The 23,964-nt window shown below is 41.5% G+C and overlaps 1 protein-coding gene across 1 annotated transcript in view; it reads left to right on the plus strand.

Moving 5' to 3' along the window:
* The window catches only part of fn1a (fibronectin 1a), a 29,973-nt gene extending 6,345 nt beyond the window's left edge, over positions 1 to 23,628 (plus strand). Inside the window, 40 exon segments of the mRNA XM_020614894.1 lie at positions 673 to 828; positions 1,194 to 1,322; positions 1,546 to 1,689; positions 4,449 to 4,570; positions 4,705 to 4,873; positions 5,256 to 5,441; positions 5,558 to 5,686; positions 6,657 to 6,746; positions 6,872 to 7,066; positions 8,751 to 9,029; positions 9,200 to 9,463; positions 9,865 to 9,959; positions 11,909 to 12,077; positions 12,229 to 12,315; positions 12,447 to 12,638; positions 13,433 to 13,705; positions 14,189 to 14,303; positions 14,470 to 14,546; positions 14,650 to 14,739; positions 14,877 to 15,143; positions 15,242 to 15,358; positions 15,503 to 15,667; positions 15,753 to 15,908; positions 15,992 to 16,105; positions 16,207 to 16,476; positions 16,636 to 16,847; positions 17,289 to 17,376; positions 17,516 to 17,701; positions 17,866 to 17,955; positions 18,171 to 18,362; positions 18,474 to 18,563; positions 19,448 to 19,556; positions 19,687 to 19,906; positions 20,253 to 20,423; positions 20,507 to 20,645; positions 20,881 to 21,048; positions 22,266 to 22,391; positions 22,633 to 22,739; positions 22,936 to 23,055; positions 23,393 to 23,628. Coding sequence (XP_020470550.1) covers positions 673 to 828; positions 1,194 to 1,322; positions 1,546 to 1,689; positions 4,449 to 4,570; positions 4,705 to 4,873; positions 5,256 to 5,441; positions 5,558 to 5,686; positions 6,657 to 6,746; positions 6,872 to 7,066; positions 8,751 to 9,029; positions 9,200 to 9,463; positions 9,865 to 9,959; positions 11,909 to 12,077; positions 12,229 to 12,315; positions 12,447 to 12,638; positions 13,433 to 13,705; positions 14,189 to 14,303; positions 14,470 to 14,546; positions 14,650 to 14,739; positions 14,877 to 15,143; positions 15,242 to 15,358; positions 15,503 to 15,667; positions 15,753 to 15,908; positions 15,992 to 16,105; positions 16,207 to 16,476; positions 16,636 to 16,847; positions 17,289 to 17,376; positions 17,516 to 17,701; positions 17,866 to 17,955; positions 18,171 to 18,362; positions 18,474 to 18,563; positions 19,448 to 19,556; positions 19,687 to 19,906; positions 20,253 to 20,423; positions 20,507 to 20,645; positions 20,881 to 21,048; positions 22,266 to 22,391; positions 22,633 to 22,739; positions 22,936 to 23,055; positions 23,393 to 23,461 — 6,137 coding nt within the window. The 3' untranslated portion in view covers positions 23,462 to 23,628.
* Positions 23,629 to 23,964: the final 336 nt, after the last annotated feature.

The raw sequence follows: 23,964 nt of genomic DNA on the forward strand, positions 1-23,964 counted from the left end.
TACCAGTATGTAAACAGGTTTAACATAGAACTTGGCCACTCCATATTTCAAACCAAGATATGTCCTACATCATGTCCTAAACAACTCCAGCCCCTGTACGTCTGTCCCAGCTACAGCCTTGGCACTTAGTTGACAAAGCCAGATGGTTGGATGGTCTGGCTCCGGTCCCTATTGTTCCTGGCATACAAAAGCCCTAGCGGGGCTCCCAGACAGCAGATCTGCCTTCTACTTGTCCACCATCTTCCCATATACAGATGTCTTTATGGGCATTTTTTTCTCATCTGTTTTGTCCGCTCCTCCACCTGCTCTACAGCACCACCACTGAAGCAGTGTCATTCAACTTAACCTACAAGTGTTTTATGTATAAAAAAAAAATAAACACTTGTTCTTTCATTTTAAACTCAAGGGCTTCTTTGCAAGCTCCATTCATTTTATGCCTGGTTTGCAATGTGTTTGTTTTCATGGTATTTTGATCCTGGTGTGCTTTGCTTGTGTTACTAATTAGATGTGTATGATATGCTCAGACGATATGTTCAACAAAAATGTTGTGGATAAGTTTGTTCCACATGTTGAAACATATATCCAGCATTTCAAACACAAACAGGAGTGAAATTCAAGAGCTCGGCGAAGTAGTATGTGCTTTTCTAACTAGTTATGCCTTGTGTGTTCTAGCCAATGAAGAAGTGTGCACGTCAAGTGAAGGGGTGATGTACCATGTGGGAGACCGGTGGGACAAACGCCACGATGTCCTAGGTCATATGATGCGGTGTACCTGTGTTGGCAACGGCCGAGGCGAATGGAGCTGTGTTGCTTACTCGCAGCTTAAAGGTGTGTGTCTGTGTGTAATAGTGAAAAAAGAATAGGTTACACAGAGGAATAATAAATGCTGGAGAGTTGCTGTCATGGCAGTGTTTGTGTGACTTAATTAGAAAGTAATGTTAGAATTCTCTAAGTGCAGAGGTAAAAGGTCATGTGATATCACCACTCACCTGCCAGAGGTCAAAGGTGAGCCTGTACAGTACACCAGCACTTTATGGGGTAATCAGCTGCACCTGCAAGACAGTTGTACGGACACACACATACAGCCGTGTCTTTGTTTTGTGAGGACACTCATGCATTCCCTGAATAAGTAGTTTGAGCTTGCATTTGTTCCGCCACATGTCGCTATATGTGTGTTTGTGTGTCTGTTGCAGATCAGTGTATCGTAGATGGTCTGACCTACGATGTGAACCAGACCTTCACCAGACATCATGAGGAGGGATATGTTATGAACTGCACCTGCTTTGGACAAGGGCGTGGCCGGTGGAAGTGTGATGCCGTTGGTGGGTCCTAATCTTTTTCTTCATGTAGGTTAAGGGATAGAAATTAGCAAGAGAAAAAAGGTTTTGTATATATGGATACAAATAAGTTGCACAGTTGTTAATTGGCTTGATCATTCTGTATATCCGTGTGCTTGTGCGACTTCTGCACTTTAATAAGATATGCACTTGGAGCTGCATTCGTGCTGTGCTGCATTACCTGGTTTTTGTGCGACTCTGCCCTCAGATCAGTGCCAGGAACCAGAGACGAAAGTTTTCTATCAGATTGGAGAGTCTTGGGATAAAGTGATGCATGGTGTCATGTTCAAGTGCTATTGCTACGGCAATGGTCTTGGAGAGCTCAGCTGCGAGCCCCAGCAGTCATACCCAGGTAAGATGTTCATGTGACGTTAAGAGTGTGCGATGTAATGATCCAATGTGAACTGTAAGACAGATCAGATTTTCTGCCTGTCTGCTTGAGCTTGTTCTTCTCTTTCATCCCTGGTCATTTTATATAGCAAAACGTTTACTGTCCCGGTTGTGTTGCTTTGAGCCCTTTTCCTGTTTCAGTCCCTGATAATATTTGTTTTTATTATATGCTTGCTGCTGTTTGACTCAGATGGCACCACTGTTCATTCAGTGTCGGTAAGCTGGCGAAGCCTTGTGTCTCTGAAAAGTCTATATGACTGGATTCTGGTGTTGTACAGGAGAACGAACTGACAAAATGTTCGCTATTACTGATGGTGAAATTAGTGAACTTTACAAATTGTGCTTCATTATTTGCCTGTGACTTTGATGTGAAACAGACAGAGATGGGAGGGCGTGTGATTTCCTCATTTACAAATATAACCCCCCACTCTGAGCCTTTGGTCTTGCTGGCATGTGGTAGGCCCACACCCCCTGTGCTGTTGCCACAGCTGTGTCAAATACATCCCAGCCCCCATGCACACACCTACTGCAGTTGTTGTGCAACAGTTTTCAATTTAGTGGATTTTATCAATCACTTAAGTTACTTCATTACACATGACTTGAAACCAGTCTTGACTAGATCATCGCTGCACGCCCCAACATTTTGCAGCTAAGTTGTTCTCACTGTTCTGTTTTACGTTCCCTCCTGCATATGCCTGTATTTCTTTACAGTCGTTGTTTACTTTACTAGCTGTCTGCCTCCTTTGTCATTTTAAGTGGCCACACTGTGCTGCTGACTGTGCAGTTTGTTCAAAAATTCAGTTTTTTCCCTCTTTAGGCCTTCAGTCGGAGTTAAATACAAACCCTGTTCATTTTAAACACTTGTATAAGTTATGGTAAAAACAGTCATGTGCATGTGTATGATGGGTGTTTGTGCTGGGAATAAAACATTTTAACATCTCTGCTAGTGGAAACTGAATTTCAGTTTTCATGTGTCTTAAATAGAGAAACATTTCAACTTTTACTTGTTTGTGCCATTTGAGAAGCAGGTTGTGAGGAGACACAAAATGTAGGGCACTATTCTGCTGTAAGTGTCCATAATGGCAACCAGCTGTGAACTGTGTGTGTGTATGTGTGTTCTTGTACTTGCTATACAGTGAGGACATTTTTGGAAAGTAAACTTTTCGAGGATTAGAATTAGGTTTAGTGTTAGGGTTAAGGGAAGGGTTAGGGTTGGCATTAAGTTCTGATGGTTAAGGTCAGGGTAAGGGGTTAGGGAATGCATTATGCATGCTACAAGTTAAGGGCAGCAAGAGGCAGATTCAGACTCCAAGTCAGTTGCTTACTGGGTAAAACACCATAAAAGGTAAAAACACAAAACCCAAAGTGATTTTTTTTAGGTTTAGCCCTATGCTGATAAGATCTCCTTAAAAAGGTTCATTTCAGCCATTTATGTTTATCTCCACATGTCTTGGGTTTAATCTTTTGAGGTCCTTATTGTAAGAATAACTCTCAACATTACCTCCTTTTGCTGTGGTGCCTTAACAAGGATGTATGTTGTGTTTATGTGTGGAAAGGGGAATGTGTACATACACGTGTGCGTGTTTTTAAGTTTCGCAGAAGTCTGTATGTGTGTACAGTATAATGCTGGCAGAACGCACATGTGTACATGCATCCACTGCAAATGTGCATCTGATTCGATGTAACCCCTACCCTCTCCAGTGGCCTGTGGGTCTGTAATAGGCTGTAATTGGTTCCAGATCGTTTTTGAGGTTTGTGTATCTGCAGGCAACTTCTGGTTAACCGAGCCACTTGCTCAGAAACTTTGATTACAGGTCTACTATTTGGAAAAGTGGTCAGAAAACCCCAGTTCTTTAGAGAAGCTACGAGTTTGTATCACCACAGCTTATTGTTAGGGCTCTGCTCACCACATGACTTCTGTTTGCATTAAAGATGAGTTTTTGCCATCTCCAAAATCAGTACAGAGACCACAGTTGTGCTTTGTATTTAATAATCTGCTATGCCTTATTTATTCAGCTTTTATTATCTAGTAAATTGATGTCTTTAGCCTGCAGAACCCAAAGCCGATCTAGTGTGCTGCCATATGTAGTATGGCACAATATACTGTACAAACATGCAGCTGTTAAATACTGTGCAATGTGTGGTGGGACCTTGAGGAGTTTATTGTTAAGAAAATCCTAACAGATGTTAAAGAGAAGGGATTATTGGACAGATAGTGATTGATGACAGAAAGTAGAATATTATCAGCAGCTTTTATTTATGATCACTTATTCTACTATATTTGTACTTACTGTTTGTAAAGTGACCACTAAATGCAGCTCTACTAAATACAAATTATTCTTGCAGAAAAGTAATAGCACCAAGGGACCAGAGATAGAGAGAAAGCATGGTGAAATACAGAAGGTTAGAAAACAGAGCTGTTGAAGTCTGTGGTGGAATCTCCCAGGAACCTGTGATTTTTTTTCTGTGTCCCATTCAGGAAATACTGCTGCACACTCACTGATACTCACTGTCATAAGTTATGTAAAACTGTAGGTGTGAGATTTCTCTACTGTAGAAGAGCAAATGAGTTTAGATTTATATTAGAGTTTGTATTTTGTGCTTATCATAGTTACGCTTTAACTTAAGGCACTTCTGCTTTTTTATTTCCTCATTATACTCTACAAGAGACAGTGAAACTAGTGTGCTTACCCCTCTGTCTGTGTTATTTGTCTGTCCCAGGTGGTCAGCGTCCTGTCCAGGTGATCATAACAGAATCAGGAAACCAGCCCAACTCCCACCCCATTCAGTGGAATGCCCCATCGTCTGCTCACATCACCCAGTACATTCTCAAATGGAGGACGGTGAGTGGTCTGATCTTTAAATCCAGCTTTCCCTTGGACCTGACTTGTCTAACGTTTAACTTCTGGTTCTACACTGTAAGTTTTAAAACCTCCTTCACATCTTCTTTTCTAACATCCTTCATCACATTTTACAGAAAAACACTCACAGCCCATGGAAGGAGGTGGTGATCCCTGGTCATCTTAACTCCTACACCATCTCTGGTTTGAAGCCAGGCATCACCTATGAGGGTCAGCTGATCAGTGTGCTGCGCTTCGGACGCCGAGAGATCACACGCTTTGACTTCACCACCACTTATGGATCACGTGAGTTGAGGAAGCCCACAAATCTCCATGCTGCCTAAGTTTTCACTGACTGACTATTAATAAACTGTGTCCAATTACTTTGGCTACTTTTCTACATAAGCATTTTAAGCATGGGCATTTTTCCTCTGCTTGATGTTTTATCCAACTGGCCCTGTTTTGCAAAAGATGAAACATGATAAATGTTTTATCCTGTTTTGCAAAAGATGAAACATGATATTGAAGACTGGGCTTGATTCCTTTAATTTAACCTCTACTGAACCAGGAAATCTTTGCTGAGATATGAAAACTCTGTTTCCAGAATGCCCTGGCCAGGGTTGCCAGTTCTGATTTCAGAGGCACCAGTAGCCACATCTCTTATTTTCCATCTCTGTCTCTCCCCTAGTGGCTACGTCACATGGCGACACCACCCAGCTTCCACCTGTGGTTGACATCTCAGAGTCTGTGACCGAAATTACCTCCAGCAGCTTTGTCATCTCCTGGGTTTCTGCCTCTGACACAGTTTCTGGATTCAGAGTAGAGTATGAACTCATTGAGCAGGGGCAGGGCACTGGACAACCTGTGGTGCTAGGTAACAGCAGATCCATACAGAGACATTAACACATGTGCATACAGTAGTAACAGTATTGTAATTTGTAATTTTCCATCAAAATGATCCTGATGTATGAAAAATGTGTTTCCTATCAGACCTTCCCCGTTCATCTACTTCAGTGAACATTAATGAGCTCCTGCCTGGAAGGAAGTACACTGTTAACGTCTATGAGGTTACAGACGGTGGAGAGGACAACCTCATTCTTACTACCTCACAAACAACTGGTGGGCAGACACACACACACACTGTCTCTTATTTCACATTCCCATCTCTCTTCCAGACTTCTCAGCATGCATTGTTTGAGACTTAACATATTCCAGAGACTCTTCTTTTTTAATTTTGAAGACCCCATTCATGTCGGAAACTTTCTGGGTCTATAATACACATCAAATTATATTGTGCTTGTTTCTTTATATAATTATGAAAACAATGCAAATCATGATAAAGGTTACTCTTGAATTCAGTCCTTACAATTAAACGGAACCACTAGGGGGCAGCCTTGCGTGCTGACTTTGTACCGATTGTTGTACAAAGTGTTTCCGACAGCTGCAAGTTCTTAATGTTAGATGAGAAACTGACTCTTCAAACTCAAAAATGTCAAATAAAACTTAACCTGCTAATTAAGTATCGAACACTTAACCAAGTTCTTCTAACTCACCATCTTTATAATGCCCATGGCATGCTCATTTCAGGTCATTTAATGTTTAATCTTGGGTACCTCTAGATTAGCTTTGCACCCACATTAACTCCAAATAGTCTATTATTTCAGAATGATAAAACCCGAGAGCCTCTTCCTAAAACCGAGAGAATAGTTCATGAACACGCACAACTCCTGCTGGTGTTGTGTCAAAATCTGTTTCCCCATCGAGATGTGTAACCTGAATCCTAACATTATTGTAATCACAACCACTGAGGCAGGAGCTATATGAAACTGAGTTTTGAACAGGGGAAACACATCTCGACAGGGGAACAAAAGACACTGACAAACAAGCTGTGTTTTTTACAGTGATGATACCTCAGATCCTACCTGACATGTTCAATGCCAGAATATGACAGTAGGCATCACGGCAATTAATTCGAATTTCTCCTCCATAGATAGGTAGATGGTATATGTACCAATGAAAAGAGATTTGTAACACTCTAAACAAAGCGGGTAATTGAGAAACCTTACAGTATGCCTCGTTTGTTCCATAGCACCTGATGCTCCCACTGACCATGAAGTGGAGGAGGTGGGAGAAACTTCCATTGTTATCAGCTGGGAAAAACCACTGGCTCCTATCACTGGTACGTTATGGGAATATTGTCAAAACAGGCAAAATCAAAATGCTAAAGCTAATCTGAGCCCCTGCCTGTTGACCTGTGGCAGTTGCCTGCATAAAACAAACTGTGTGATCTCTTCCCCCATGCAGGCTATCGTGTTGTCTATACACCATCAATAGAAGGTGAAAGCACAGAGCTGATGCTCCCTGAAACAGCAACATCTGTGACTCTGAGTGACCTTCGACCTGGAAAGGCGTACAACATCAGTATCTATGCTGTGGAAGACAGCCTGGAAAGTGAGCCTGTCTTTGTGCAGGTCAACACTACTGGTGATCCACTGCCAGGTACATGAATGAATATGTGTGAACAATGGGGACCTAATCTGCATATGGATTGGGTAAACTCTAGGTGAATCTGCCAAAAAAAACTCTTTAGACCAGTTGGAGGATTCACAGAGAAACAATCCTTGTTATTTAGACACTTTTTCTTCTTTCAGCTCCTGTAACCTCTTATTTTAAGTCCACATTTGCTTCTTTGTCCAGGAAATTACAAACAGTACCATTACTTTTTCTTGCCACTTGTAAGTTTAATATTTACCAAAACAACTGTATGGATTTAGAAAATCTGTTCTTTTTCTCTTAGTGTGTAGTGACCAAAAATCTGCCCATTTGGTGATTTAGATCCATACTGTGCCCTCCTGCTGTTCTGGGTCTTCACAGGAATGTTACTAATGCACCCTCCAGAATCAATCTGAAGCTCATCTTGTGGCCTATTTAGGGATTTTTGTCAAAATTTCCAGTATTCAGTACCAGAAGTGAAGAGTTTTTCGATGGAAAGTGAAGTCACTGAGTTCACAGCTGTTGTGAGGAACTATGTAAAACGTCTCAGTCGGCCAGGCCAAACATGCTGTTGGGCCAGTTGAGCAGATGCTGGAAAAGTGTATGTGTGCATGCTTGTTTGTACAGTTTGTGCGATTGAATAAACGCACAATACTTGACCTAGTTTTGTGTTTATACTGTCCCCTTGTGGATCTTCCTCTGTTGGAGGAATAAGGCTCCTGTCTACACATAAGTTGTCTGAGCTGTACTTGTGTCTGGGTTAGGTGTAGAATCTGTGCGACGTGCTCACCTCAAACATTGTCATAGCACTATGAGATGTTTTAAGCTTCCAGATCATCTGCACCTGATGGGTTGTGTTGTTATAGGCAAGCAGCGAGCAGGTTTAGGTCTGTCCTCTTTTTCTTTGCACTGTGTCCAGCTCTTCTGCTGTTTACTATTAAAGATGTTTATGTGTGTCCTGGCATCCAGTCTGGCCAAAATAGGAAGTAGTCTAAGGATTTGGTACTTTGCAGAAATTGTATTATAATGTCACACACCTCGTCATGGCTATACTGTAAACCAGTGTGCTTTGATGACATATAACGTAAAAGCAAATGAAGGACGCATCAAAGAGTTATTTTCAAATCATATTTTAAAAACTTAATTTTATCTTTAAACTACCCCGACTACCCCAGTCCATAGTTTAGATTCCAATTACCTTAGCAGATGTTTCAAATGTGACTTAATGCGTTCTTCAATTTCCTGTCTGTTTAAAGTGGCAAGAGACATCAATGCTTTTGGTACAGGACATTGTAAGGGACCTAAAATCTGTGATAAATTAGAACTTGCTGCAGGCTGGTCCCTAAACATTATGCTTTTTCTTCCTCCGCTCACAAATGACACGTTTCTTCACACATTTTCCAACAATGTTTCTAGCAGCTGCATATGACTTATTTTGGCTGCTGAATAGGACCAACTTGGATCACTTCACTCAAATGCACGTTTGCTTAAACCAGAGAAAGGGATTAATCCACATGCACTGTGACTACTCATAAGCATAGGGTGAGCAACTTTAGCATTACCTGTAGATTAATCCACAGGGCCTGTGCCGTTTGCTAATCTGACATGGAGGACAGTTCTATTGTCACCTTACTATTTTGATCAAAACATTTTTTATTTTGAGGGTATGTTTTTTTTTTTCTGTCCACAGATGAGGTGGCTTCTCCTACGGACCTCCAGTTCTTTGAGGTGTCAGATAAAAAAATTGTTCTGACCTGGACTGGCCCAGCCAGCGATGTCTCAGGTTACCGTGTCACTGTCACCCCTGTTGACGAGTTTGGTTCTCCTCAGAGAGAGATGTCTCTACCTGTCAGTCAAAATTCCTACGTTGAAGTGACCAACCTACTGCCAGGAACATTGTACCGCTTCAGCGTATACACCATTCACAGTGGAGAGGAGAGTTTACCGCTTATTGGGGAACAAACTACTAGTGAGTATGACTGATGTACTCAAACTGGAAAAGGACTAAATCAGTTTCTGCATATTTAACTTAACTGATCCAATCTAGAACTTTATGGTGTGCTTTAGAAAATGGTTTTCTGCAGTTTTCTAAACCAGCCTGCTACATATCTGTGTCTTTATTGATTTTTCTCTTTTTAGAGCCCGATGCTCCCACAGATATCCATTTCCAAAATGTGACTGAGGACAGTGCTGTGATGCTGTGGTTTGCTCCCCATTCCAAAATCACCGGCTACCGACTCTTCCTCACCGTTGAAGGCTCTAACCCCAAGCAGCTGCGCCTGCCTGCCCCCCTTTCTCAGTATACCCTCCTCAACCTGAAGCCTGCCACAGAGTACACTGCCACGTTACACGCAGAGCAAGACAACACACTGAGTGTAGGGGAAACTGCAGTGTTTACCACTAGTAAGTGTCTTCTGCAGTTATGAATGAGTAAAGTATTGTGGCTATATATTCAAAAGGTGCAGTGTTTTAGAACTCAGATTAGGGTTAGACTGATGGGTATAAATCCTCGACAAAGTACATTTTGTTATTCAGTGGTTTATAGTATTGTGTTACATACAGTTCATTATGTCATGTAGAACACCTGCACAAAATATTGGCAGTGGCCACCTAATAATAAATCCATAAATAATAGTAAGGAATCTGCCCTCAAAAACTAAGATAGGTCATTTATGATAAGAAGAAAACACTTCAATATGGAAATGTGGTACCATCCTCCTAACATGCATGTAAAAGTAAATAGTGGAAGATGCTTCTATCTTCTTGCATGACATGACACACTTGTGCTCTCTGTGTGTTTGTAGGTCCGCCAATGGGCAGCGCTCCTCATTTTAGCACTGACATTACTGATACCTCTATTATAATATCCTGGACTCCAGTACCACACATTGGCTACAAGGTATGCTCACTGCTAATGTATGACATACACATTGTTTTTATGTCCTGTCTCCCACATATTCATAAATTTGATCATGTTGCTCAAATCAACAACTGTATTGTGTGATTGTCTTTGCAAATTACTGCATTTCCCTCCACTTGCTGTTGAAGACACACTGCAGGTAATTTTGGTTCAGTGTAGGTCCCTTTGGAGTTAGCAGACGTGGAAACTCAAGAATAAATGTGATTTGGTCAAAATATGTCACACCAGAGATGCGGTGGCTCACGGGTTTTGGGAGAACACTGACCTCTGATCTTTATACAACAGAGATGCGGTGGCTCACGAGTTCTTGGGAGAACACTGACCTCTGATCTTTACCTCCTGTCCCACAATCCGGGTCTTTCTCTCCTCTGTTTCTGACTCTAGTTCTTTGAGGTGTCAGATAAAAAAATTGTTCTGACCTGGACTGGCCCAGCCAGCGATGTCTCAGGTTACCGTGTCACTGTCACCCCTGTTGACGAGTTTGGTTCTCCTCAGAGAGAGATGTCTCTACCTGTCAGTCAAAATTCCTACGTTGAAGTGACCAACCTACTGCCAGGAACATTGTACCGCTTCAGCGTATACACCATTCACAGTGGAGAGGAGAGTTTACCGCTTATTGGGGAACAAACTACTAGTGAGTATGACTGATGTACTCAAACTGGAAAAGGACTAAATCAGTTTCTGCATATTTAACTTAACTGATCCAATCTAGAACTTTATGGTGTGCTTTAGAAAATGGTTTTCTGCAGTTTTCTAAACCAGCCTGCTACATATCTGTGTCTTTATTGATTTTTCTCTTTTTAGAGCCCGATGCTCCCACAGATATCCATTTCCAAAATGTGACTGAGGACAGTGCTGTGATGCTGTGGTTTGCTCCCCATTCCAAAATCACCGGCTACCGACTCTTCCTCACCGTTGAAGGCTCTAACCCCAAGCAGCTGCGCCTGCCTGCCCCCCTTTCTCAGTATACCCTCCTCAACCTGAAGCCTGCCACAGAGTACACTGCCACGTTACACGCAGAGCAAGACAACACACTGAGTGTAGGGGAAACTGCAGTGTTTACCACTAGTAAGTGTCTTCTGCAGTTATGAATGAGTAAAGTATTGTGGCCATATATTCAAAAGGTGCAGTGTTTTAGAACTCAGATTAGGGTTAGACTGATGGGTATAAATCCTCGACAAAGTACATTTTGTTATTCAGTGGTTTATAGTATTGTGTTACATACAGTTCATTATGTCATGTAGAACACCTGCACAAAATATTGGCAGTGGCCACCTAATAATAAATCCATAAATAATAGTAAGGAATCTGCCCTCAAAAACTAAGATAGGTCATTTATGATAAGAAGAAAACACTTCAATATGGAAATGTGGTACCATCCTCCTAACATGCATGTAAAAGTAAATAGTGGAAGATGCTTCTATCTTCTTGCATGACATGACACACTTGTGCTCTCTGTGTGTTTGTAGGTCCGCCAATGGGCAGCGCTCCTCATTTTAGCACTGACATTACTGATACCTCTATTATAATATCCTGGACTCCAGTACCACACATTGGCTACAAGGTATGCTCACTGCTAATGTATGACATACACATTGTTTTTATGTCCTGTCTCCCACATATTCATAAATTTGATCATGTTGCTCAAATCAACAACTGTATTGTGTGATTGTCTTTGCAAATTACTGCATTTCCCTCCACTTGCTGTTGAAGACACACTGCAGGTAATTTTGGTTCAGTGTAGGTCCCTTTGGAGTTAGCAGATGTGGAAACTCAAGAATAAATGTGATTTGGTCAAAATATGTCACACCAGAGATGCGGTGGCTCACGGGTTTTGGGAGAACACTGACCTCTGATCTTTACCTCCTGTCCCACAATCCGGGTCTTTCTCTCCTCTGTTTCTGACTCTGTGTGCATTTGTCTCCCAGCTGACAGTACGTCCCAGTCAAGGTGGAGAAGCTCCCAGAGATGTGACGTCTGACTCAGGAAGTATTTACATTTCTGGTCTGACCCCGGGAGTGGAATACACCTACAGTCTCCAGCCAGTCGTAAATGGCCAGGAGCAGGGAACCCCAATCACCCATCGTGTTACCACACGTAAATATAAACCAATAGATTTTTACTCTGTCACACTTTTATTCTTGTATTTAGCTTTTATTTCCTGCTGTTTGTGCTGATTCTCCTCTGCCACTTTTTAATTTTTTGCTTCCATTCCTCTCCTCTTCCTCTGACTCCTCTTCCTCTCTAGCTCTGTCTCCTCCTACTGATCTCAACCTGGAATCTAACCCTGACACCGGAGGGCTCACGGTCCAATGGAATGGAGCTAGTACATCAGGTACACACAAATCTGCATACCAGGATGTGCAGTAAAACAAACAATTAGGTCACATACAACATACAGTATTATGAATAATCAAAATAATGGCTAATTGTCTCTCTTATGTGCCTTTCTCTCTCCCCCTTAAGACATCACTGGCTACAGAGTAACGTGCACTCCCACCAAAGGGCAGCAAGGAAACAGTGTGGAGGAGTTTGTGGAGGCAGGGCAGAACTCTTGCACTCTGGAGAACCTCAGTCCAGGAGTGGAGTACAACATCAGTGTTGTTACAGTTAAGGAAGATATGGAGAGCACTCCTATTTCAACTGTCATTACTCCAGGTCAGTATCAGGGGTTAATTAAAGAGTTTTGAATGGGTTTTAAAACCCATGGGGTATTTATTTTTAATATTAGAAAATTAAAATGAAAGATAATTAATAATAAGATTCTTATGTAGCATTGAAACCATGCTGTGTTAGCGGTGCATGTCTAGACATGCTAAATATTTGATGTGTGCGCTGAGTTTTGAATGAGTATAGTTTTGTTTGAGACAGTTTCTGTATATGTGAACAGGTAAAAACAAGCTCTTTGCATGTTTACAGAAACCTTTTTTTTAAAAATGATGACAGTAATTGTGTATTGTGTTAATGTGAAAACAACTCATCAGCTTTCAGCATTTAACACATAATAGCTCTGTTAGCATTGCAACTAACTTAGCACCAGCAGCTGACGGACAGCGGGGAAACTGTACTAGGACAGTTTTGAAATGCTATTGCTTTATTTCCTGTGTATATATTAAACATTTTCAATGGAGAAGTTTCATTGACCAACAGCTGAAACCTCACTAGTTAGTAATATAAACCAGGAAAAGCAGCCCTTGGCATTAGCTCTTCCATTGGTGTGATATACTGAGTATCTCAACCTAATGGAAGTGGACAGTGTTCACTGCTCATCTTAACCACTGCTTCTACATGTCTTTCTGTCTGTTGGTTTCTACTTTCTGACACTCGGCTCACATCCTGTCCCATTTCCTTCTACTTGTGCCTCTGGTTTGGTGTTTCTGGTGCCTTCTCTCTTTCTTTCCTCTCCTCTCTGCCCTTTCCCTTCCCCCCATATCCCCTCTTAACCTACCCAGAAGTCCCACAGCCGACAGACCTCAGCTTTGAGGACGTGAGAGACACCAGTATCACTCTCCGCTGGTCACCGTTCAACACCACAGCTATCACTGGTTACAGGATCATGGTGGTGGCATCCGGCGACAGCGTGCCCATCTTTGAAGACATGGTGCTACCAACAGCTGGCCATTATACTGTCTACGGACTAGAACCTGGAATTGACTATGACATTAGTGTGATCACTGTGACGGAGAATGGCGAGAGCAAACCCACCACAATCACTCAGCAGACCTGTAAGAGCCATGTTTCCACAGAGCAAAAAAGTTTTTCTCTACTAGTAATACAGTAGTTAAACAGAGGAAGTCACAAATCACACTCTGTGCTGAGATAATAAAATGTTAAACGGTTCAGATTAAGACATGGCGCGTCAAAGCAAACCATTTAAGCTGTTGATGTAATAACTCTGTGTGTGTGTGTATACAGTATGTGTGTGTATCATCTGATTTTACTTCTCATACTGAGACACTTTGTCCCTCAATGAAAGTACCGCTTGTTCTCTCACTTTTACGATGCTGTAAACCTTCAGACATGGATTTACACTGACAGCATACGCACACATAAAATTCAGACTCTTCCCTTTAAAAGATGGTAGTGTGAATACTTTTATCTTTTAGTCACTTCCCTCATTTGCACCTTTTAGTTGAGCTGAACATATTTGATTATTTAATCGTGACCTTTTGAATGTGCTCTGAATCAAGCTGCTCTCTTTCCTACAGCTGTACCAGCCCCCACTGATCTGAATTTTGGCCAGGTTAGTCCACACAGTATGGAAGTCTCCTGGGTCCCTCCCCCTGTCCCCAACAGTGATAACATCAACCGCTTCCTCATCACGTATGTTCAGTATTTCTTTTTGATTCACATGTCATCTTGAATGTACACAGATTTTTTTCCCCAGAATAAGAATAAGTAAATTAGTAAACCATCCATATTCATGTAAAATACATGATACACCAGAAGTGACAACATCAGTTCTTTGTTGTTGGTTTTATGGTTGTAGTTTTAACCCCACTGATAATGAAGATGACACCAGAGAAACCAGTGTAGGAGGCAAGACCAACCAAGTAATGTTATGGGGTAAGCTATTGCAAAAACAAAGGATTCACACACACACACACACACACACACACACACACACAAACACCTACATCTGTGTTTATGTGTTCTCCACTCTCCACAGATTTGATGCCCAACACAGAGTATATGGTGAGTGTGGTGTGTGTTTATGAGCAGAGAGAGAGCTCACCCCTCGTTGGCATCCGGAGAACAGGTGAGTCTTACTGGTCCTAATTTGAAAAGAGGAGTATATCAGTCCAGTATTCAAAAGCAAATGAGATTTTTTACCGAGGTACAAAGTGTTTCCTCAGTATTAATGTGTTCTTTTCTGTATCACCCAACCTTCCTCAGCTCTTGATTCACCAGATGACCTGAGTTTCTCTGACATCTTCCCCAACTCCTTCACCATCCATTGGCTTGCTCCCCAGAGTAAAATCACTGGCTATCGTATTCGTTACCAGATGGTGAGTGGCGGGAGGGCCAAAGATGAGAGGCTGCCCCCCTCCAGGAGCCACTTCACTCTGACGGGACTCACCCCAGACACTGAGTATCTGGTCAACATCTATGCAGTGAGTGAGACCCAGGAGAGCCTGCCACTCAGTGGGACACAGAGGACAAGTATGAAATCCTGATCGATCTGCTCCAGTTACTTACCATGCTGTCATCAATATGTTTTTATTTATTGTTTTGTTTCTGGCTTGTTACTCTTTCTCCAGTCTCTGATGCTCCCACAGACCTGGAAGTAGTAGACTCTACCCCCACCAGTATCACTGTCCGCTGGGATGCTCCTCCTGTCACTGTACGCTACTATAGGATCACTCACGGAGAAACAGGTGAGCTACTGATAATGATACTGATTAAATCCAGGTTTTGGAAAAAAACAGTATTATTTTGTTTTGGTTTTAAGTCAGTTCCTGACTGTTGTTCATCAGTCTGCTAATTTTTAAAACACAGTCTTTGTATCCCTGTGAATCCAGGAGGTCACAGTAATCCCAAGGAGTTCACAGTGCCTGGCTCTGAGTCTACTGCCACAATCTCTAACCTGAAGCCTGGTACCAACTACAAAGTCACTGTCTATGCTGTGACTGGTAGAGGAGACAGCCCTGCATCCAGCATTCCTATTTATGTCACACACACGACACGTACACAAATTTACCCTCGTTCAGATGTAGAAGTGATTATTTTGTCTCCCAGTCACATCTTCCTCCTCTTCCTCTCCTCTGCTAGGTATCGAGTCGCCCTCTGAAATGAAGGTGACACATATAAACGACAACAGCGTCACAGTCAGGTGGAGCCCTGCCCAAGGCCCGATCAAGGGATACAGGGTGACTGGGGTTCCCAAAAATGGACAGGGGCCAACTTTCACTGAGGTGGTGGCCCCAGGTATGTTGTTGATCAAAAGTCCCAGTATGTAGTGTTTTGTCTGTGTTTTAAAGCTAAATTAGCTGTAAACTGTCATTTTGTTTATTGCTTTTGAATGACTTTCTCAGGCCTGATGCCTACAGTGCAGTACACTTTGAGTGTGTCCGCTATTGGACAAGAGGGAGAGAGCACTCCATTGGTGGTGAATGCTTTTACAAGTGAGGCTTTACCATTTCTAGAGAGATATTTGTTCAGAAATAAACTTAGATCTCCAACCCCACTGCCTTGTCACTCTTCTGTCTGCTCTCCTCACCTTTAGATGTAGACCACCCAAAAGACCTGACCTTCTCAGACATTGACTCCGCCTCACTGCGGATCACGTGGGACAGTCCTGAGGGAATTGTTACGTCCTACAGAGTCTTATATTCAAGTTCAGAGGAGGGCGAGAGAGAGCTGCGTCCTGCTCCCCGAGGAGATGCCGAGTCCGCTGTAATCTATGGTCTGCAACCTGGAACTGAATACACTGTGAAGGTCATCGCCCTGCATGATGACACAGCCAGCACACCACTGGTTGGGAGACAAGCTACAGGTATTGGAGGAAATTAGGTATAGATGTTATATACTGAACTTTTGTTTTGTCCAGCACTGATTGTAGATGTTATTCACATTGTAGTTGATCATTTTCACTGAGCGTGTCCCTTGTTAATACTGTCTTCCACTAACAGTTTTTTTACTTTCCTCACCGCAGCCATTTCACCCCCCACCAACCTCCAGTTCTCCCAGGTCGGCCCTACCTCTTTCACTATGCACTGGGTTGTGCCGGGTCAGGAAAACAGACTAAATGATCTTACAGGCCTCACAGGCTATCGTGTGGTGGTGAATCCCAAGAACAAGAGTGGACCCACCAAAGAGATTAACCTGGCGCCAGACACCACTCAGGCTCACATCTCTGGACTCATGGTGCGTGCAAATGAATGACCTTTTGTTCAGTCTTGTTTCCTGAAAAATAGTTATCACTGCGTGTTAGTGCATTATCACTGTGGGGTGTTTCTTTACCCCGACTGTCACAGTAAAAGGTCATTTTCTTCCTTCCATACACCCACTGGCTTCCACTTATGTCACTAGAATATTAAAACAGAAGTTATATCCATCACTTTGAACGTGGTCACTTCTTGGATTTCCATTTCCTTGAAACAACTGAGAGCAAATGCTACTGACAGATCATATTGTGATACAGTTCAGGTATTAGAAAGTTGGATTTTGTGACTTAGTAAAATACATGCGAAACACATACTGTACATAAACATGTATGATTGTATTTGTAGCAAGTGTACTGTACTATACTCAGCATTATGGAGACTGCACTGAGACAGTCTGAAGTCTTTTCTTCTTCTTTGTTAGGTTGCAACTACCTATGAGGTCCACGTTTATGCCTTGAAAAACTCTCTGACCAGCAGACCGATACAAGGAGAGGTCACCACTCTGGAGAGTGAGTCTATTTCATTAATCTTGACATTAAGACTAATAAATGCATCGTGGTTATCCCATCATTAAAATATACATATATATATTTATATATATTTTGTCCTGATTTTGTTTCGTCTCTGTCTTTGCTCATCTACCTTCAGATATCAGCCCCCCTCGGCGTGTACGTATCTCTGACGTTAACGACTCCTCCATCACTCTGACCTGGCGCTCCAAGACAGAAACCATCTCTGGCTTCCTGGTTGAGGTCACACCCACCTCCTCCTCTGCAGGCTACATACCTGTTCAAAGGACCATTGGCCCTGACTCACGATCATTCACTATTACAGGTACACAGTTATGGGAAAGCACAAGCTTGCAAATGCACAAAAATGTAGTTTAGCTGTAAGAATAATGTAATGTAATGTACATACTGTAGTTCAATCATGACAACAGATTCTTACATACTGTGCACACACAAGTTACTTTTCATGTCATTGTGTCTACGCTTCAGGGCTGGAGCCAGGCACCCGCTATAAGATCAATATGTATACACTGAAAGGAAATGGACGCAGTGCACCTCTCACACTCGCTGCAACCACAGGTATTCATTAACCCTTATTCTATTGTATCAGTCAAAAAGAATACATTACTTTGACTCTCACATGCTCTGCCTGCAGAGAAATGTATATACAGGTTTTGTACCTGAAACAGCACTACAGATTTTAGCAGTGTGTAATTATTTAACGCTACATTCCAAGCTCTTAGAACATCCCTCAAGTTTTTATGACTACTTACATAGTTGTCTATCTCTTCCAGCCAAACCAGTGGTTATCCCACCCACCAATATCCGCTTCATCTCCCTGAACCCTGACAGTATCTCTTTTACCTGGGAGCGATCCCGCAGCCCAGGGGTCACTGGGTATTATGTCACCTATGAGGAGGTTGGCGGTTTACCTCGAGAAGTTACCCCCAGACCCCATGCAGGCCAGGTTTATACCACTGTCCATGGTGAGTGTGGCACATAACATTTACTGTACACAGCCAAATAGAGCATACGTGCAGATACATTAATTTAAAAAATCAACTTTCTTCCCAACTTTTCAATTTGTTTTGTTATAGGTCTGAAACCAGGAACAGAGTATGTCATTAAAATTACTGCACTGCAGAATGATTTGAGGAGCACACCTTTAGTGGGGAAAGCCAGAACACGTATGTACCACCTGGTCTGTGCAAACATGAACAGACTAAAACTATACCATTATCCTGTCAGCTTAAATTATAACATTCTGAAGGTATTACATTCTACTGGTGCTATGGAATAATGAAATATTAGCCTTCCCACAGAAATGATGATAGAACTGTAAAATCAAAACACTATGGGCAGTTTTTATATGAGAAATTGTGCCAACAGTTGCAACTTTGTGCTTAATTACATGAAGTAATCTCATCTATCCACTGCATGAGTACCAGGTATTTCAGCTAACATAAACACTGTAAAACTATCACTTCATAACAATTGCTACACGTTATGGAGTTTGAGAGCCGTGCTATGCTGCCCCCTGCTGACCTTTTTCTCTACTAGCAGAATTTTCCAGCATTGATATACAGTAATTTGTATTCTTTAATAGTACTCACATACATACATTAACCCCATGCTTGTGTTCTGAGGCAGAGGGTCAGTATCTCAAAGTGGACTGCAACTAAAATGATGGCAGTATCTAAAACTACAAATGTGTCATAATAATGTTATTGGAGCCAGGTAACACATTAATATTAGACTATTAAGAGTAAATAAATCTACCTAATAATAAATCTGATCTCCCATCCCAGACTGTAGCTAAAATAAACAAAACATGTAGTGAATTAAAATATAAACTTTAACATGTATCTGTGTTTATGGACTACTAGAGCATATCTGGATACATCAGACGCATTTGTAACCTTAAATTAGACATTTAATATGAATGTTATAACGTTTGTGTTACAAGCATTACAACAATACAGATGAACATCTTTCAAACAACCGTCTTGTGCTAAAAACTCAGCTTGCTTGCTTCTAACAGCTAGTATATGTATGTCTGCCATCCAATCAGAGCCAGCTCCAGATCATCAGCTGTTTGTCCCTGAACTGCCTCAGCTTCCTGTTCCTCACCGACCCAGCACTGACATCCTGGATGTTCCAGAGTCCTTCAATGACAAGATGTAAGAAAAAGTATAATCATGCTGAAATTTGAACCTATTCATTTTAAGAATGCAACATCAAATATGCCTTTATCCTGCTCACTCTCATTTTTGCATTTCTTTTCTCATTTGTCTCTTTTTCTGTGCCTAGCTTCACCCCCAACCATGTGCACTTGGCTGGTACCAGCGGCCAGAACCAGCCAGGCCAGCAGGGCCAACACATCTACACAGAGTACCAGAGTCTAGGCCCTAATAATGGACTTCATGGCCCCTACGAGGGGCCCAAAGAAGGCCAGAGACCCACTCTCAGAGAGCCCCTAATCTATATTCCTGTTGCAGACCCTGATGGAAACAGAGTTCCCTTGGTCAAGGTCTGTGAGGCTCAGATTACCTGCTGTAAATCTGAACTTTCTTTATTACCATTCTTAAATCATATCAGCAAATGAAACTTGCAATAACTGTAGATATTTAAAAACATTTTTTCATGCAATGGGGGAGCATGCTGAAAGATAATGTTTTCATATGAGAAACTGTGGTTTAAATCAAAACCTCTCAGGTAAACTGAAAAACCACTGTACCATAAAGCATAACTTGAACTGTCTTGATTTATACCATTGAAGGTAGATGATCATCAGATTTATTCAGAAATATAAAACTCGATATCATGACCGCTTCTTTTTTTGTTTTGTTTTGTTGTTGTTGTTTTGGATCCCATAGGTGAATGAGGGTCAACTGCCAGGTCTCGCATTTGGGTTCCCTGACAATGAGACAGATTTTCCCCAAGAAGCACAGACAATCACAGCCATCTCGTGGCAACCAATCCCTCAGACTTCAGAGTATGAGCTGTCTTGTAATCCCATTACACACCTGGAGGAAAGGGGCTTCCAGGTAAAACACACGCACCACTCACATACAGCATTCACTGCTGGAGATATAAGGACCACTCATTAACTTTGTTTTCCTCCATATAGACACGTCTTCCTGGTACTGCCAACCGTGCCACACTGATTGGATTGACATCCGGAGCATCCTACAGTGTTGTAGTAGAGGCCATGAGGGGCGGGGCTAAAGAGAAAGTTCTGGAGAAAGTCGTAACAGTTGGCAATGCTGGTATAGTAGTCCACACTGACAAAGTGTGTTAGGAGATTTTTTCTGTCTTCACAGAAAGCATGTAACATTGTATACACAAAGATACAAAGATAAATTCATTGTATAAAAACCTAAACATACATAGCACTTGCATAGAGACACCCCAGATATTAGCTGTTTTTAACAATATTTTATTATGAATAATTTGAAAAATGTATAATTTCTTTCTAAACATATTTTTTCTTCCATCTCTTAGCTCCAGGTGACATCAGTCATTCCACCAACCGTGACGTATGTTATGATACATTCACGCACACCTATCATGAGGTGGGCTCAGAGTGGGAGCGCATGTCTGAGACAGGCTTCAAGCTGTGGTGTCACTGTCTGGGCTTGGGCAGTGGCCATTTTAGGTGTGACTCATCCAGTGAGTGGCTTAATAACATCTTCCCAGCTTTGCAAAGACCCAATAACACACCATAGAATTAGAAGTCAAATAATTCTATGTGACCTACTCAAGAGGAGAGGGAATTTATGACATGACAAAGTGCACATATTTGTTATGTGGTATGAAAAATGTGGCATTTTTCTGTATGGTTTAATTCATTCAGCAAAGAGTGACACATTGACCAAAACAGTTTAGCACCTACAGCACATCCTTAAAAAAGCTGTATGTGGATAATGTTATAAGACGAACCTAGATTGCCAAAATGGCTTTAAATCAGAAAGTCACTATGTCGGTTCATCTAATTGAGGACACTTCACATCATCCATGTTATAAATTCCCTAGCGATTGCTGTTCAAAAGCCATAGAGATACAGATCAAGTTCTGTGTGCTACAGCATGCAGCAATAAGAGCCAGCATGGGCAGCTAATTCAATTTTTGGATACTATTTTCTTCCTAAATGCATTGTAAAGATGATGTTTTCTGTACAGTGCATTACATGTTACAACCACTTAAATTACTACACAGTTAATGAATCAATTGTGCCTGTAGTTTGCACATGCTGGCCTCCACGCAGTGTATCTGTCAACTGTGAAAACTTCACAGTAAGAGGGAAAAAGCAACGCGAGCTAAGCTAACTAGCTAGCATCAGTATCAGTAGTTTGCAATGTCTATATAGCTAACCAGAAACGGAGAGCATCATCCATCAGCATACTGTACATGTTATGTGTGTCTGTCCACTGGTGCACTGTGTAGCTATATTCAACAACCACTGAAACTCAGGCTTTGCGTGTTCTCAAGATTGTAAGTTGTTTGAACTACAAAAGTATTTTGCACTGAAGATGAATGCCTGTTTTTTGTGCAGCTTCAGAGATTGTTCTGTACTTGTTTTATAGACACTTTGATTTATACTGTGTGGAAATCATTATAAGTGAATGCTGTGAATTTTTCTTTGTAAGTGTGAAGGGAAAAGTTTAAACTTTTCAACTGTTGTTTCTGCTCTTTACACAAATTGACGAACTTCTCCCCTTTCACATGTCCACTTCAACCTGCTTCTTCCATACTCTCATTCTATTCACCTTTATCTCCTCTTTATTTCTATTTCAATTCACCTGTCCTGAACATGTCTGCTTTGTGTATTTCTCTCATCATTCCATTGCTTTTCTTCTCCTTCCCGTTCTTTGCTTCTCCTTCTTCAGAGTGGTGTCATGATAATGGAAACAACTACCGCATTGGCGAAAAGTGGGATCGCCATGCTGAAAATGGTCACATGATGAGCTGCACCTGCCTAGGAAATGGCAAGGGAGAATTTAAATGTGAACCTTGTAAGTATAGACACACACTCATGCTTGACACACAAATATGAACTTATTTGATAAATATATCTGCACTGGCACATTGAATTTGGTTCACACACAGTCTGAACACATACACTATGTTTTCTGTAAGCTTAGTCTCCAGTTCCACTTTGCATTCTAAACACTGAGTATTAGATCTTAAGCAGAATTAATTGAATCTTTCTACTCAAGTACTGCAACTCCTTAATATGTAACTATCGTCTTCCAGATGAGTCGACATGTTATGACGATGGGAAAATCTACCAGATGGGCAGCCAGTGGCAGAAGGAATATATGGGTGCCATTTGTACCTGTACCTGCTATGGTGGACAACAGGTGGGTAACAGTTTGTGTATGTGTGTTTGTATTTGTGAGTGCACAACCTTATTCCCTGCTGCTTTAATGTTGACAGTATGACCAGTACCTTTCTGTGTCTACTACACTGAACTACCCGAGAGCTGTATCATGGACACCTTGAAGCCAGAATGTGTTTGTCATGCATCTACATTCATTTTTCGCTCTCCTGCTTTAGGGCTGGCGTTGTGAGAACTGCAGGAAGCCAGGAGTGCATACGGATGTGGATGTTGACCTCCTCCAACCTGTTAACTCAGATGTCTTTGACCGCTACAGAGAAAACGCTCTACGCAAACTGGTCAGTGTTTCACTACAAATGTACCAGTACGATTATAATCTATTCTTTGGTAATTATCTACAAAAAATGGCAGATGAAGGGTAAAGAAGTTAAAAAATAATATGAAGTTTTACTCAGATAACAACTTGAAATTGTCTTTTACCTCTTTTAACTCTACATATCCTCCAAATTCAACAATACCTGGTTTTTGTGTTGGGTATTTCATTCAGTATTACACAAAAGGGGTTACAGTAGGTTTGGTTATTTGCAAATTACCACTGATTTTGCCAATGCTGCTTTAAATCCATCCTCTTCTTTCTTTTCTGCACTTCTCGCCCTTTTCTTTCCTGCTGTCCAGAACATACAGTGTCCCATTGAATGCTTGAGGCCAGAGCTGCTCGCAGATGCTCACAGCCCCTCAGAGTAGAGAAGAAGGGAGTTTGAGTAAACGAGTAAGAAGACGTGAGACCCCTTACAGCGTCAAGACCACTTCAAGATGGAAGCCTCCTTTTGCTTCAAGTTAAAAGAAGACATTTCCATCAGATGCGTGCTTTAAAGGCTTTCCCCGCACCAAATCTCAGTGCCTTAAAAAAATCTCAGATATATTAATTTCTTTTACCTACACCACCTGCTTCACCCTTTTCACAGATCTGTCCAACTTTTGTGTTGGTTCTGATCCACAATTTTTTATATGTAGGTGAATTTTGACTTAAATCTTTCATAATACAAATTTTGCTGATCTTTCACCTCAAATCTGCCTACCACAAACATACGCTTAACAAACTCACACACACGCACAAACAAAGCAGTGTTGTTTGTACTGTTGTATTGAGATTTTTAACTAGATTTTTTTATTTCAAAACATTCCATTACAATTATCCTTTTTCTGATCAAGACAAAATGCACCATTCCAAACATCTGTGCCTGATT

This window comes from Monopterus albus, unplaced genomic scaffold (genome assembly GCF_001952655.1).
Source record: "Monopterus albus unplaced genomic scaffold, M_albus_1.0 scaffold153.1, whole genome shotgun sequence".
NCBI lineage: Eukaryota > Metazoa > Chordata > Actinopteri > Synbranchiformes > Synbranchidae > Monopterus > Monopterus albus.